The sequence below is a fragment of the Myodes glareolus genome, chromosome 1, assembly GCF_982192425.1.
Source record: "Myodes glareolus chromosome 1, mMyoGla1.1, whole genome shotgun sequence".
Classification (NCBI taxonomy): Eukaryota; Metazoa; Chordata; class Mammalia; order Rodentia; family Cricetidae; genus Myodes; species Myodes glareolus.
The window spans coordinates 68,899,983-68,916,138 of record NC_142026.1 but is presented as its reverse complement, the minus strand read 5'-3'; the positions used below and the strand labels follow the sequence as shown (position 1 = coordinate 68,916,138).

At 42.9% G+C, this 16,156-nt stretch overlaps 2 protein-coding genes across 6 annotated transcripts in view; both read left to right on the top strand.

Annotated features, from left to right (window-relative positions):
* Window positions 1-3,262, top strand: part of Pla2g4c (phospholipase A2 group IVC) — a 46,763-nt gene extending 43,501 nt beyond the window's left edge. For all 5 annotated transcript variants that reach the window (XM_048427775.3, XM_087908944.1, XM_085691938.2 and 2 more), the window contains one exon: window positions 345-3,262. In XM_048427775.3, the coding sequence (XP_048283732.3) occupies window positions 345-765 (421 nt within the window). In that variant the 3' untranslated portion in view covers window positions 766-3,262. The remainder of the gene's footprint in view (window positions 1-344) is intronic.
* Window positions 3,263-3,373: 111 nt separating this feature from the next.
* Cabp5 (calcium binding protein 5) lies at window positions 3,374-15,367 on the top strand. The gene is made up of 7 exons (XM_048427791.3): window positions 3,374-5,498; window positions 8,225-8,255; window positions 8,799-8,942; window positions 10,062-10,171; window positions 11,900-12,047; window positions 14,038-14,067; window positions 14,632-15,367. Exons 1-6 carry the CDS (start codon window positions 5,436-5,438, stop codon window positions 14,061-14,063), a joined length of 522 nt encoding a protein of 173 aa, XP_048283748.1. The 5' UTR covers window positions 3,374-5,435; the 3' UTR covers window positions 14,064-14,067; window positions 14,632-15,367.
* Window positions 15,368-16,156: the final 789 nt, after the last annotated feature.

Genomic DNA, 16,156 nt, shown 5'->3' with positions numbered 1-16,156 from the left:
GTGAAGAAACAGAAAACGTAGAATGAAATATGATGTGGATTCTGAGAAATCTAATATTTGATGTAGACTAAGTCATTAACTCCTTTTCTGGATCTGAACAGTTGTTCCTAGACTGACATCATTAGATAAACTAATACTTACACAGTAAACATAGGTGATGGGAGAGAAGAACCCTTAGGCAGTGGAGCTGAGATTAAAATGTAGGTATTCTTGTGCAATAAGATAAAAATAAATGAGAAAATAAATTTCTTTGAACCATGCATGGTATATAGCAGAGGTTCTGTTCTCCAACAAGCAAGGCCATCTTCTTAGAGCAATAGTGACCTGTGATTTCTCTTTCCTAGGCACTACTTACAGAGTGGGCATGTACTAGTGGACCCACCACCTGTGCTGTCTCCAGAGTCCACCGTCAACTGTTCCTTTGTGAAGAAGAGCTCGAGCTTCCAGGGCACTGTGGGCATGCTGGTCTACCAGGGCCCACGTGTCCACCTGGCCTTACTGTTCTCTATTCCCTTCAACTACGCTCTTCACAGAATTAAGTTTGCCTTAGCCATCATAACTGAGCCAGTCTCTAGAGACCTGGAGAGTGTTTTTGATGACATCATTCAGGGAAATGGGTCTCCAGAGCTAAAGGTAGCCAAGTATGAACTTCAGATCCCTCAGGGGACCCTGAAGCTGGAACATGACTCCTTGATCATCAGAGCCACAATGTCCAACATCCATGTGGCTAAAATGGATGTAGTGGTTGAGACCAAAGCTGTTTAAAAGTTTCCTTCCTTCATCCATAACTGCTCATTTTACACTTCGGTCAGATTGCTTGCCTCTGTAAAAGGAGAGATCTCAACTGAAATCATAGCCCATCTCTGCAGAGCCAAGAAACTCTGTAAATGCTTTCTGCTTGACTAACAGATTTGTAACATGAGGGGCCTGCTTGTTTGTGTTTTTGTCCTGTCCGGCCCCCCAGCTCTTTAGTCTCAGAGAAAAATCACATTGAAATCTCTATAAGTTATAATGCTGATTGGCTCGTTAGGTCAGGCTTCTTACTGGCTAACTTTCACATCTTGATTAACCCATTTTTCTGATCTATTTTAGCCATGTGGCTCAGTACCTTTTTCAGTGGGGCAGCTCACATCCTGCTGCTTCGGTGATCTGGGCAGGAGTGGGAGGAATCAGCTTCCTCCTTCCCAGAATTCTCCTGCTCTCCTTGCATCATTTCCACTTCCTGTCTGGCTTTCCCGCCTACACCTCCTGCCTGGCCAATAAGCGTTTTATTTAAAACATGATTGACAGAATACAGACAGTTCTCCCACACCACAGATTGATGATGCATTTCTTAGTCCCTTAGCACCCTGCTGTATTCTGTGTCACCCGTGATGTATCCTTTATTCTTCATTCCCTGACATGCCGTGTGACTTGCTTTCTATATTTTTCTTCCTCAACATCTTCCCTTCAGTTTGTTTTAGATGGATACCTTCCTTGACTGTTTTATTTGCTGCCTCAGGCCTCCTTTCTGTTTGCCTGCCTCTTCTCCTTTCTGTCTCCCTCCCACCTGTAAGTCCGAGGTCAAGCTTGATGACTCTGTATCTGATTTGGGTCTTGGTCCCACAGTTTACTCATTGTAAGAGCACAGGCAAGTCCTTTCACATGTGAGCCTCACTTTCATCATCTGTGGAGTAGATAATTGTGTCTGTGTCCTGGGAGGCTCATTAATGAAGTCCTAAGACCCTAAGACCAGCTCTGGTAAAGGCAAAATTTTCAAGAGGCAGTACTCATTATTTTTTTCCCCAAGCCAATGTTTGTTTCTTTTAATTAAAAATTTGTTACTTTTAGATGGCATATAAGAAAATTGGGTTCACCATGGCTTTTTATAGACATAGGTAATTGTACTTTGTTAATACTTGTTCCTCATTACCTCCATTTGGCCCCACTTTTTTCTCATGTGTGTCTTCTTCCTCCCTCCAAATACTCCCCTCCTGCTCTTGTGTCATAGGTATGTGTACATAAATATATGTTTTAACCTAAATTTTGCATATAAAAGAAGACATGCCATGTTTGTCTTTTTTCTCTCCTAATTTCTTTCTTGTCCTTCATTTCTTTAGACTCCTTTCTTTCCACCAAATTGTCCCCCTTCTACTTTTACAACATATGTAATACATAGAGAAAGATAAGTAAAATAGGTAGATAGGTGATAGATAGATGGTAGATACAAGGTATATAGATAAGATAATTAGCAGATAGATACAAGGTAGATGGTTAAGATAGATGATAAATAGATGACAGAAGAAAGATACTAGGCAGATAGTGAGATAGCTATTACACTTAGGAGGGAAACCATTATACTTGTCTTTTTGAGGCTGTGTTATTTTGCTTAACGTGATGGGCTCCAGGTTTGTCCATTTTCCTGAAAACAATGTGACTTCACTTTTCTTGATGGCTCATGGCTCATTAAATGTTAAAAACTGCTATGAGTTGAATTGTTTATTTCTCCCCAAAAGTCGATGCCATACCTCATGTGCTTGTAGATATGACATTAAAAGGAAATTCAGAGTTTGCAGATGTGAACAAATTAAAATGATATTATTGTGACACAGATATGGGTTCTTGTGGGTCTGTGGAAAGAAGTCACAGAGACACCTTAAGAATGAATTTAGCCTTTTCCAGTTGCAGGGTGGATTGTCTCTAATGACTGAACCACTTTCCCTTCACCCAGGACTTCTTTTATTGTTTTCCAGTTTACACCTTAGCAAGTTGATTGCCATATCCTCAAAACATCCTGTCAGATCTTCCAAAGGGACAATGCCAAGTGCAAATTCTGATTAAGGAGGTACCAGGCAATGAGACTATGAAGGGAGAGGTTGCTAGAATGTACACATGAGGCAAGGAATACCAAAAATGACTAGTGAATTATCACTTGTCACAATACTGACATCTGGGGTAAAAGGGTCTGGGCTCAGAGTCCTGTGCTGCACTGTCAGCATCTTGGCCTCCACCAAGGTCAGTGAGGTTCTCAATCTTCCCTTCACTCTGTGACCTTGACCTTTTGAAGGGTATGAGTAGTTGCTTTTGTAGTTTTGATCGTTGCCTATGATCAAATTCAGGAAAATCATAAAAGTGATGGATGCTGCGTCAGGCAAAAAAAAAATGTGTTCATATGTGTGCATGGTAACATGTACCTATTTATGGGCTTGCTGATGCCAGCCAGAGGCGGACATCTGATATTCTTCTCTCTGGAGTGCTGGGATTAAAGGTATACATTATCACATCCTGGTCTAATTGTTTCTTTAATTCCTTTTCACAGGTCGGAAATTTAGCTAGGTGACCTCTTGCCCTAGGTCACCATTCCCTTTATTCCATTTCTTAATCTGTTTATCTCCTTGAACACAGAACTTAGCTCCATTCCACTTCATGGTTCTCCCTTTTCTCTCAGCTTGTTCCTTTCCATTACACAATTACACATCTTTATAAGCATGAATACTAGTAACCACATTGACAGAGTCTATTCTAGACCATTTTGAGATTTCCTCTGCCAATGGAACTAATTCATTTCACTTTAGCTTCATACACTGTTTGTCCATACACTGTTTGGACAGGGGCAAAAAGCAGCTGCTTTCTTCACCAAAATATCACAAGAATGATCTCTAGGCCATATATGGATATTCTTTTCCTCTGAAACCTCTTGAGCCAGCCCCCGCCCCATCCCCAGCTCATCAAATCACATTCAGCACCATTGTCTTGCTTCTACTGGTATGGCCCTCTAATCAGCACTTAAAGCATTCTACTACTTTTCTAACCCAAAGTACCAAAGTTCAAATTCCTCCAAACAAAAACAGTTCTATCACAGCAATATCCTAGTCCCTGGTACCAACTTTTGTCTTAGTCAATGTTTCTATTTCTGTGAAGAGACACTATGACCATGGCAACTCTTATAAAGGAAACATTTAATTGTGTTGGCTTGCTTACAATTTAGAGGTTCAGTCCATTATCATCATGGTGGGGCATGGTAGCATGCTAGCAGTCATGGTGCTGGAGAAGTAGCTGAGAGTCCACCAACTTGCAGGCAGCAGGAAATGGTCAGTCTCTTTGGACATGACTTGAGCATATGTGAGACCACAAAACCTGCTTCCACAGTGACACACTTCCTGCAATAAGACCATACCTACTCAAACATGGCCACAACTCCTAATGGTGCCATTCCCTTTGGGGGCTATTTTCTTTCAAACCACCAGAGAGTACTCTTCAGTGGAAGTGTATACAAATTGTGTAGGGATTTTCCAGTATGTGGCATTCATAAATCATTACCCATGCTGAGATGGACTTTTGTGTGATGCAGCTGCATCTGGGTGATAATTCACCATTTATATCCCTGTAGGAAACCCCAATAAACTCATTGGTTCACTGAGTCAGGCTTGGTGAAATCCTTTCTTTGGTTGACTGCTTGTGCCTTATCTTAGGAAGAATAGACATGTATTCATGTTTTCTTAGGATCACACAATACCTCATATCAAGTGGTTCCTTTTTATTTTTATATAGTCTTTGGCTGGCAATTTCTCACATGTATACAATATTTATTGAGTGTATCCACACTGCATGATACCTCTCTCTGAAAATCCATGGCTAACTGATCTGTTGCAAGTAACCATAGGTGCAGTAAGTGCATCAGTGCAATGAACATGCCGCATCCAGAAGACAATATTTCTCAGTACTTTCCTACATCCTTTGGTGCTTACTTTTTTCATCCCCACTGCACAATGTTTCCTGAGCTTTCAGGAAGGGGTTGGTAGCAATGTCCCAGTTAGAGCTGGACACTCAGCAGACATTTATTCTCAGTACTCTGACCAGCTCTTGTCTCTGCATTAACAACTGCCAAGGTTTTTCTAGTCAAAGTCATTTGTAGCACTAAATATTTAGAAGGCAGTTTTTCAACCTATTTAGCACAGCAACAATATGTTCCTTTAAGGCCTATATGACCCGGTATCACGGGATCTTGCATCCTGCTCCTTTGAGCATATGACTGACTTATGAACTACCACATTCATCCTTTCCAACTTTCACTCACCAAAGGTCAGGCTTAGCTGAATGTTCAAAATGCTTGTTGGAACAGCAAATGAGTAGAGGCTTGACTTTAATCCCCATTTCAAAATGTACTGTCTAATTCCATTCTGGGGATAAAAGAGTTTCAGAGGCCCACACTGGCTTTCCCCTCCCATCTCACTCCAGCCAGATGGGGAGGTAGGAAGAGCTCCTATCCCTCTACTGTCTGATTAGAGATTTCCCATGAGCTGTCACAGATCTGTCACAGGAACTGAGGAGAGCCCAAGAAGGGCAAGAAGAGTTGGCAAAGGATTGAAGCAATCAGGAACTGGGCTTCCTGCTGCAGGGGAGGAGGAAGGAGGGGCCATCTTGACATCAGAGCTTGGTGAACTCTACCTGCCCCCATGCAGTTTCCCATGGGCCCTGCCTGCATCTTCTTGAGGAAAGGCATTGCTGAGAAGCAGCGGGTGAGGTGACAGGAAGAGCAAAGGAATCTGGGGCATGGGAAAAACTGGTGTGCAAATGCTGAGCAACGATGGAAGCAGGTGGAGAGAGCATGAACTGAGTTCAAGTAGCACTGTACGAGCACAAGGATCAGCAATCAGACGTTAGGAGCAAAGCAGGATGGTGGAGTGAGAGGAATGTAAAAGGGATTGGAGGGAGCCTTTCTTGATAACATCATTGTTTTATAAATCATACAGTGATGATAATGGTGCTGCTGCTGGTGGTGGTGATGACAATGTTGATGGTGATGGTAGTGATGATGGTGATGACAATGGTGATAGCATGGTGGTGGTGCTGCTTCTGATGATGATGAGTATAGTGATGTTGCTGATGATGCTGATGATGGTTTTAAAAATAACTACTGCTTATTGAGTCTTGCTGTGTGCCTAGTCCTGTGCAAAAGGCTTGGTGGCATTCAGTCCTCAGAATAACACATGAGGTTGGGTATGATTTCATTCCTGTTTTACAAGGGAGCAAATTGAGACTACTAAATCATGAAGTATTTTGCTTCAAGTCTATACAGTTAATCAGCGGCACAATTTATGGATCTATCTGTTTATTTATTTACTTAAATTTCTTTAATTTTAAAATTTATTTATTAAAAAAACTACCTTTTCTCGTTTTACATACCAATCCCAGTTCCCACTCCCTCCCTCTTCTGGCTCCCTCTACCTTCCCCTCTCCCTACCCCTATCCACAGAAAGGGTAAGGCTTCCCATGGGAAGTCAGCAAAGTCTAATACCATGCTTTAAGGCAATACCAAGGCCCTCCCCACTATATCAGGGTGAGTAAAGTATCCCTCCAAAGAGAATGGATTCCAAAAACTGGTACAAATAGTAGGGATAAATCCTGATCTCACTGCCAGTGGCCCCACAGTCTACCTCAGCCATACAATTGTCACCCACATTCAGAGGATCTAATCTGTCCTACGCTGGTTCACCCACTGTCAGACCAGAATTGGTGAGCTCCCATTAGCTCAGGTAAACTGTTTCAGTGGGTTTCTCCATCATGGTCTTAACCCCTTTGCTCCTCGCTCTCTTTGACTGCACTTTGGGAGCTCAGTTCAGTGCTCCACGTATTTAGTCCTGTTTGATTCGGAGGAACATATTCTTTATTTAAAATCACCAGAAGGAGGAAGAAAAGAAAGGAGAAGGTAGAAAGGGAGGGGAGAAGATGGAAGGGAAGAGAAGGGGAGGGGACATGGGTCAAGGTGGGGCAAGACAGGGCAGGGAAGAGAAAACAGGAGAAAGGAAGTGAAGGGAAGATAGGGGAAGGGAGAGGGAAGAGAGCTGAGGGAAGGTAAGAGCTTTCATGGGAAGAAAAGAAGAAGAATCCAAAGTGAGGAGGTCTCCAATTATAAGGTTGATAAGGAGTAAATTCCCAGGCACTATGCCTGTTAACCAAGCTTACCCTCAGGTAGAGAACAGTGAGCAGCAATTCCCAGATGTGAGACTGATACTGAATATTCATGAACCACGCTGAACACAGGTCTCACACAAGGGGATGGTTCCTGGGAATGAGGATGGAGGTGCTGGAGTCAGTGGGATGTAGCAGAAAGAATTGGGCATGGGAGTCAGGAGACCTGTGTCTGATCTCTGAGTGATCTCAAAGGAGTATGTGTGTCATAAAAGCAGAAGAGGGTGTTACTTCAGGGGAGAAATGGGACTGGAAAGAAAGGAACATGTGCTAGAGGTGGTGTGGTGCCAAAGACAGCAAAGGTCGGTGAGACAGATGCATGACAACATCACAGTGTAAACCTGTTTCTTTGTTAACAAAAATTCATTTTTTAGAAGGATGAAGTGACTGAGTATGTATCTTAGCTGGTAGAGTTTATCTTGCACGTATGAGGCCCTGGGTTCAGTTCCAAGCTCCATAAAAAGGGGGTGTGGTAGGAAGTTCCTGTAACCACAGTGCCTGGGAGATGAAGGTATGAGGATCTAAAGTTCAGAGTCATTTTTGGCTGCTAGTCTGGGCTACATGAGACTGTCTCAGTAAATAAATAAAAAAATAATAGAATAGTTCAATTAAGGCCAGTGAGAATGCTCAGCAGGTAAACACACCTGTTGCTAAGTTCAAAGACCTGAGTTCTATCCCTAGGATGGAGAAAGGAAAGAACTAACTGCCTCAAATTGTCCTCTGATACCTCACAAGTACTTGGAAAGTGCTTGCATTTCAAAATGATTAAATAAATAGTCAAACAAATAAAAGGAAAGCAGGACTAACTGATTTATCTCTCCCTTGGAGGGGGATATTTTATTTATAAACTGTGTGACCATTGGTAGGCTCATTAATCTCTCTGTTTTTCAGCTTCTCATGGGTAAGATGAGAATATTTGAGTTTACTTCACTGACATGGTTCTGAGGTTTAAATACAATGAAAGAGCTTGACACAGACATCCCTCTGAACACAGTAGATGAGACATATTTTTTTCATCTAGAGAAGAGGTTCCAACTCTTTTATGTTTAGGACAGACAGAGATTAAGATGCAAGGATGGGAGACAGGAAAGGGGAGGGGATGGGAGAAAAGGCTCATCAGAGAAGAGCCGGGGATGGGAGGTGGAGATGAAAGGAGGAAGAAGAAAGAAGAAAGTTAGAGGAAGAGTGTGAAGGACTAGAAAGCTTTATAGAACAATGGGCTTGTTTGGGGAAGTGGAACTTCTCCAATCTCTTCTTTTTGTGTTCCTTTCAGGAGAGGCCACTGGGACAGGATGAGATTGATGGTAACTCCTTGCTCAAATGTCCTTCCATGTTAGCCATCTACATCTCCCCTTTCCTGCATTTTTGTGTTAATTCTTTCATGTGAATATTCCTTTCCTCCCTCTCCCTGCTAAATGTAATTTGCACAGCTCATTCTTGGTCAGTTTAGGCTCTGTTTCCCGAGTATCAATGGGGTATCTGTCTCATTTGCATGGGTCTGAGAAACTCAGAAATGATGTTTTAGAGTGATTTAAAAAAACGTTGCGTTTTTTTCCCCCTTTTGGTTGGTTTTGAGATCCCTTGCAACTTCACTCAAGACTCTGAGGACTTCAGTGCTCTCAGAGGTTACCTCACTAGCACATTTTATAAACCCCTGCTTTTTCAAAAATGAGTCATTTATTAGATTAAATGTATTCTGTGAAGAAACTGTATTCTGTATCTGAAGTTTCTTCGTAGAATACATTTAATCTCTAGTTGTGTCTTACTGATAATGTCAAGAGATACCGGTCTTCTCCACTGACTGTTTCAGGTTGCTCTACAACTCGCTCTTCTTTCTTCATTTTTAGAGCTCCGGGAAGCATTTCTTGAATTTGACAAGGACCGAGATGGGTTCATCTCTTACAAGGATTTGGGCAATCTCATGAGGACGATGGGTTACATGCCTACGGAGATGGAGTTGACTGAGTTGGGCCAACAAATCCGCATGAACCGTGAGGGCTGGGGTCGGGGACACGCCCAGAGTTGGGACAGGGTAGGAGTGAGAAAGGTGTTCAGGTTGAGAGTAGCACTTTAAATAGGAAGGTGGTTAAGAGGAAAGAGCTGCCTGCCAGACAGCAGCTTTGACTGTGCTGCGTTTGAAGTGGTTAGAGAGGATTTTCAAGATGAATCTAGATACTAGTTGCACATTTTAACATTCTAAAAATGTTAAAGATTAAAAATATCATGTCTACGAATGTTTTGCCTATATTTAAGTTTGTGCACCAAGTATGTGCCTGGCACCTGCAGAAGCTTGAAGAGGGCATCAGATTCCCTGAAACGAGTTACTACCGTGTGGGTTCTGAAAAATAAACTCAGGTCCTCTGCAGGAGCTTGCCCAGCTTCCCACTTAAAAATTTCAAATTGCATTTATATATTTTGTGTGTTGGTGGAAGAGGGGGTGCATGTGAATACTACAGTGTCTGTGTGGTAGTCAGAGGACGATTTGCTAGAATCAGTGCTCTCCTTTCACCATGTGAGTCCTGGGGAATCAAACTCAATGTCATCAAACTGGACAGCAAATGCTTTTTACCTGATAAGCCATCTCCCTGGCCCATGAGTCTGTCTTTTATTATTTACTCCTTGTGGCCATTTTGAATAGTGGAATATTTCTGGAATATTCTTGGTTTTCAGTTTCCCTGTCTATCAAGTAGAGATATGATCATGGCTTACTTATTCATCATGTTGTAGAAAGTATGCCACTGTTGGAAAAGTCATACTCCCCAATGAGCCCTTACCTTATGTAGGTTATTATCAGTAGAGTAGCTTGATGGATATTGAATACACATCTGGACTTGGATCCAGTGTTACTGAGTATCACTGTTCAGCAATGCATCGTTAAATGGAAACCTAAGTTGATTCTGTGATTGAATCCACAATTACATTGACTCCTAGGCATGGATGTGAGTTAACAAGATTGAATTCCATATCATAATAGAAGAAGAAGAGACTCAAAGAAAACCTTTAGCATGCAGGAAGATGGCAGCTGACCTATTCTGACTTAAATGGAAAAGTGCAGGAATAGAAGCTCAGAGCCTATGGAATCCTTGCTAACCATGCTCTTTCTTCCTCAGTTGGTGGCCGTGTAGACTTTGAAGACTTTGTGGAGCTGATGACCCCCAAACTGCTTGCAGAGACAGCAGGGATGATTGGTGTCCAGGAGATGAGAGATGCCTTCAAGGAGGTGAGTTAATAACTCCATAATGCTGAGAGGGGTGCGGGAGACCTCAAGGGGATAGTTTTATTAGTCCATATCATGGACAGTGCCCACTAAAATCAACTAGTTGAGATTAGATACAAAGGGAAGGAGAAGCATATATTCCAAACATTTGGCAATATTCATTCATCTTATACAACCCTTATATACAATATTAGGAGTAAGCACACACTTATTCCCATCATACATATGAAGAAACCAAGGATCTAGGATTGCAAATGATATCCAATAAATACCCCATGGTCCCAAGGTAAATTCTGAAGCAAATTATCCTCTGACCTTCACAGGTGCACCATGGCATGCATATGCCTACACACGTACCCACCCACAAACAACTAACAAATGAAATAATTTGTTTGAAGACATGGAAAACAAACAAAAGCTAAGAAGAACCAGGAAGCTTCTGACTATTTAGTTACTCTTAGTTCCTGCAATAGGAAGGAAGAATCTATAAGTTTGTTATGTCCAGAAGGACAGCGTCATTCTGGGGAAGGAAACTTATATTACAGAGGCTGTAGGACAAGAATGTTTGTGGAAGGGAGGCAAGTCTAACTGCTGACCATAACAAGAAACAGAAAAGGTCTCCAGGATCTAGTGGCATGGCTCAGTGGTAGAACATCTGCCTAGAGTCCCCCATCCAGGGGTTGAGGAGTGGCTCAGTGGCAAAGCACCCTCCTAGGACCCCACAGTGAGGAACTGGGAGTGTGGTTTTGCAGTAGAACACTGTTTTAGTGTGTGCAAGGCCTTGGTCCTTCTTTGACTATCATGTCACATGTATTCTGTTATTTGCTTCCCTCTTTTCTCCTTCCTTAAAAATTCTTCTCCTCTCATTGTCTGCATTCTAGTATCATGACATACACATGCATGTACATACATACTCAAATTTAAATCTATGTTGCTTGTATGAGAGAGAACATCTGATTTTTGTCTTTTTGCATCTGGCTTATTTTGTTAACACAATTGTTTCTAGTATTATATATCTTCTTGCTAATGTCATAATTAAAAAAATTTTAATGGATGAATAGAATTGTCAAGAATAAATAAAATATTCTACCAAATATTTATAATAATATAGTCATAATAACATAAAATATGTTGATAATTGATAATAATAAAAACATAGGGTAAGTAAGATAGCTCAGTGGGTAAAGGCACTGCCAAACCTGATGATCTGAGTTCAATCCCCAGGACTCACATAGTGGAAGGAGAGAAAAAACTCCTGCAAATTATCCTCTGACCTTCATAGGTGTACCATGGCATGCATGTGCCCACACATGTACCCACACACAAACAAATAACTAACAAATGTAATAATTTGTTTAAAGACATGAAAAACAAACAAAAGCTAAGAAGAACCAGGAAGCTCCTGACTGTGATGGATATCTGTCACAGTGGTTGTGATGATTCCATGAATCCATGTATATGTCTAAACTCATCCAGTTGTGTGCTTTGTACATACATAGCTCTTTGTATATCAGCTACATCCCAACAAAGATATTAAAAATAATATAGATGCAAATTTAAAAGAAGTCCTATCCTATCCTTGAGGCACCAACATTCAAGTTGACGACATGTCCTTAGTACTTAGCTTGGCTCCTGACCTCTAGTGAGTGCCCTGGAACCCCTTCCAGTAGTGACCTTCCCTGAGGCTGTAGTCACAACTGAAACTGATCTAGCCCCATTGCTTCTGTTTAGTTTGATACCAATGGAGATGGGGAGATCACACTGGCAGAGCTACAGCAGGCCATGCAGAGGTTGCTGGGGGAGAAGCTCACACCTCGGGAAATTTCTGAGGTGGTACAGGAGGCTGACATCAATGGAGATGGCACTGTTGACTTTGAAGGTAATGTACTGGACAGAAATCCAGGAATCTACATCTGTTCCTTCCCCACGTGTTCTCCAAATCATTATTCCCTGTACTTCTCCAAGTTTGCATTTGAAGGTATGTTCTAGTTTCATTTCTGTTGATGTGATAAAACAGGTCACTCACTGGTCTTTGCTCAGATAGCTTTCTCATGCAGAAACCACTTACCCAGGGAATGGTGTTGCCCACAGTGGACTGGAACCTGCTGCACCAGTTGGCCACCAAACAATACCCACAGATATGTCCACAGGTGAATCTGATTGTGGCAGTTCTTCAGTTGAGGTTTCCTCATCCCAGATAACTCTAGATTGTGTCAAGTTGATGACTATAAACTTAGTATATTATGGGTTCATAGCTGAGGGAAGCATAGGTTGGCTACATCAAGTTTAAATTGTGATATTCTCTGGTTTAAAGTACTCAGCATCTAGTTATTGCCTTCAGGCATGGGGCCACCATGTGTAGTCTGTTCTCCAAGTCATGCCTCTTCAGGCCACCCAGTCCTGTCTTCTTCAACCATGCTGTGAATTGGTGTGCCCTGGGGGAAATGTGTTTGCTGTTGCACATCCTTCAACTTCTCTTCCTTTGTATCTCACGTCCTGCCCACTTGTTGCACTTCTAAGACTTCCGCATCCCTCAAGGACACATGCCAATACCAGTTGCTAAGAATCTTCCCTTACCCTTGCCTGAGTATATTAAACCTGACTGTGAGCCTTCTAGACAGTTTTTCTCTTTTCTGTGGAACTTACCTTGTGTTTGTTTCCAGGCTGCAGGACAGTTGAGGATCTCCCACCCACCCCTTCCTTTTGCTGGTGCTTGTGTGTGAGGTCAATGTACCATATGTGTGTGCACACACACTCACAGAGATCAGAGGAGGGCATTGGGTGTCCAGCTCTGTCACTCTCCACTGTATTCCCTCTAGAGAGAGGCTCTCTCTGAACCTGAAGCTAGGCTGGTAACTTGCAAGCCCCAGCAGTCCTCCTCTTACCACCTCCTACAGCCCTGTGGTTATAGGTGCACACTGGAATTTTTAATGTGAGTACCAGGGATTCAAACTGAGCTCCTCAAGCTTTTGTAACAAGCACTCTTACTCACAGATCCAGCTCCCCAGCCATTGAGAGGGGTCTTTTAAAAGTCATGTCTGCTCTACAAGTCCCCAAATGGAAACTTAATAAATTTGTTAGGTACCTGCTGAATCTTACCAGTCACAGATGGACCTTGTGCATCAGAAAATGGGAAGGAGGTGGAGGTGAGGCTATCAGTCAGATCTTTAGGCCAACTATAAGCAAAGGAAGGATAAAATGACCTCAAGATGTATTGGAGCCAGCAAATTCATCTGACATTACATCTAGACAAAGTAATGGGCAATCTGTTCATTCAGGGCCTTCTATTCACTATCCACCTGATCACAGGCAGGCCAGTGTCCCTTACTAGCCTCTATTTCTTTTCTGTGAGATGGCATCAGGAGGACTGAAAGATAGAACAAAGGTTAGAGGTAGAGCTCGGTGAATAAGAGCATTTGCCTTGAGGATACCTGAGTTTGGATACCTAGCACCCATGTGAGAAAATATTCAGGCATGGGCTCATGCCTGTAACTGGTGGAGGATAGAGGTGGTGATCAGAGGTTCACTGCAGTTCCTGGCCTGCAGCTTACCAAAGAATTGGTGAGATAGGTCTGGAGAGATGGCGCAGTGGTTCAGAGTGTTAGTTGCTCTTCCAGAGGACCCAGAACCCATGTCAGTTCCCAACTCCAGTTCCAGTGAGATCTTTTGTTCTCACTGGGCACTGTATACATGTGGTGCACAGGCACTCATGTAGGCAAAACACCAATACGCATTAAAACAACAACAACAACAACAACAACAATAATTAGTGAGCTCTAGGTTCACTGAGGGACCTATTTTCAAGGGAAAAAGATGTGAAACGAGTTGCTTTCCCTAAGAGGAATGTCACAGGAAATTTTCTTTTTCAGAGTTTGTGAAGATGATGTCTCGTTGAAGAGGTAAGAAGCTGCAGATACATGCTGCCTTGTCATGGAGCATGTAGAGGTCTGAATTCCCAGGAGTCCTTAGGTGAAGGATGGAGGATGGAAGGTGGAGGGTGGAGGGTACAGGGTGCAGGGTGGAGGGTGGAGGGTGGAGGATGGAGGGTGGAGGGTTCAGGGTGAAGGGTGGAGGGTTCAGGGTGCAGGGTGGAGGGTGCACGGTGGAGGGTGCAGGGTGCAGGGTGGAGGGTGGAGGATGGAGGGTGGAGGGTTCAGGGTTCAGGGTGGAGGGTTCAGGGTGCAGGGTGGAGGGTGCAGGGTACAGGGTGGAGGGTGCAGGGTGGAGGGTGCAGGGTGCAGGGTGGAGGGTGCAGGGTGCAGGGTGGCTGTGGACTTGCCACGATGTGGGGATGGCTGCAAACAGTTGCTTTGCTACTTGGGAGAAGAGACATGCGAACAAGCACATGTAGAAGTAGAATGTGTATATAAATATGAATGGTACTTATGAATGGTACTATGATCAGTTGTCATCAAACATTCCAGGGGCCATGATATCTTTCCCTAATTCTCTGTTTCCCACAGATTTTCCTTCTGTGTCTCCCTTGGGAAAAGATGGTGTGGGGAACTTTTTCACAGTCTGAAGGAAGAAAAGAAAATCTTTCAAAAAGTTCCACACACAACCTACTTTCTGCCTGGCTCCTCTAACAACAACCTCATTTCTTTTTCTTGGCGAGAGAGTGTCCCACTAGTCACAGGGCTGTGAGGAGGAGCCTGATAAGTCTTAGCTTGGAGGAGGCCTTCAAGGTTGAGTTTCCCAGAAGCACAGCCTGTCGCTTCCCTGTAAATACCCACGTCCCTGCTCTAGCGTGAGATAACCCAGGGAGAACTGAGCTAAACCACTAATCTGGATTATCAAGGTTTAGAGCAAGCTGATCTCTGGAGGGAATTAATCCCCTGCAAAATATCTCGAGGGAGGTGAAGTGGGTGGAAAGAAGACAGGATTTTTCAAATCCCTAGTCAGCCAGGTGACTGCAATGCCATTTCCAGAAGCCCTCTGCCCCTGTGCTGATGTGCCCTGGGCTGCTCCAGGTGACTCTCTACTTTACTTAGGTGGTTCATGGACTCCATCTCTCGCATACATGGATCTGGACACTTCAGCCTCTTTATCATTCAAGATAAAGAATTCGTGTCATGCCTTCTTCCAAGCTTTTTTTTTTGCTTTGATGTTCTTTAGGTAAACCTATAGAATATGTCATCTGATCTCTGACCCAATAGCCTCAATTTATATGACTGAAATAAAGTAAAAGGAGAATAATAATATGTGTTCCATCCTCTTGCTTGTCATTGCTCTGTTTATATCACTGTCTGGGGACCATTTGAATATATTTTTAACACTTTTCTTTTGATATTTATGTGGTAGTTTTATCTGAATTGAAACATTTCAATCCAGAGTAAAGTATACTAAAACTCAGGAAATTCAAAATGAGGATTTTTAACATTTTCAACTATGAGTCTCAAAAGGTGGCTCTGCAGTTTAGAGTACTGTTCTTCCAGAGGACCCGGGTTTGATTCATAACACACACATGGTGGCTTCTAACCATCTGTAATGTCAATTCCAGGGTATCTGACTCCCTCTTGGGCTTCTGTGAGGACTAAATGCATGTGGTGCACATACATGTGTGCAGGCAAAACATCCATAGACATAAACATGAAGAGTGAAGGTCTGGTCATGGCTTTCTTTGGATGATAATCTGGAGGGAGGTGAAGTGAGAAAACAGGATGAGCATATCTACTGGGACATGTGCAGCCTGCCAGTGGCAGTGTTCCCAAAGAGAGTGATTATCCCATTTGAAACAGCCGATGACTCTTCTAATAGGAGTGGGGCCTCAGGGACCCTGCCTTCATCTGTGCTGGAATTTTGACTGACTTGATCTTGTGCAGGTAACCATTGCTACTATGAATTAATGAAGTCCATAGCCTTGCTGTGTCCAGAACCAGCATTTCACAGCTTTCCTCCCCATCCATCAACTCTTCCATTTCTTTTCAGCCCCTCTCTTCCGTTATATTCCCTGAGCTTTGGTGGGATTTTAATACAGATGACTTAGCC

Bases quoted from the DNA above. Each gene is read 5' to 3' on its own strand.
- Cabp5 (XM_048427791.3), top strand. From the start codon at position 5,436: ATGCAGTTTCCCATGGGCCCTGCCTGCATCTTCTTGAGGAAAGGCATT. The intron at 8,256-8,798 runs GTAACTCCTTGC...CTTCATTTTTAG, and splicing joins GGGACAGGATGAGATTGATG to AGCTCCGGGAAGCATTTCTT. The intron at 8,943-10,061 runs GTGAGGGCTGGG...TTTCTTCCTCAG, and splicing joins CCAACAAATCCGCATGAACC to TTGGTGGCCGTGTAGACTTT.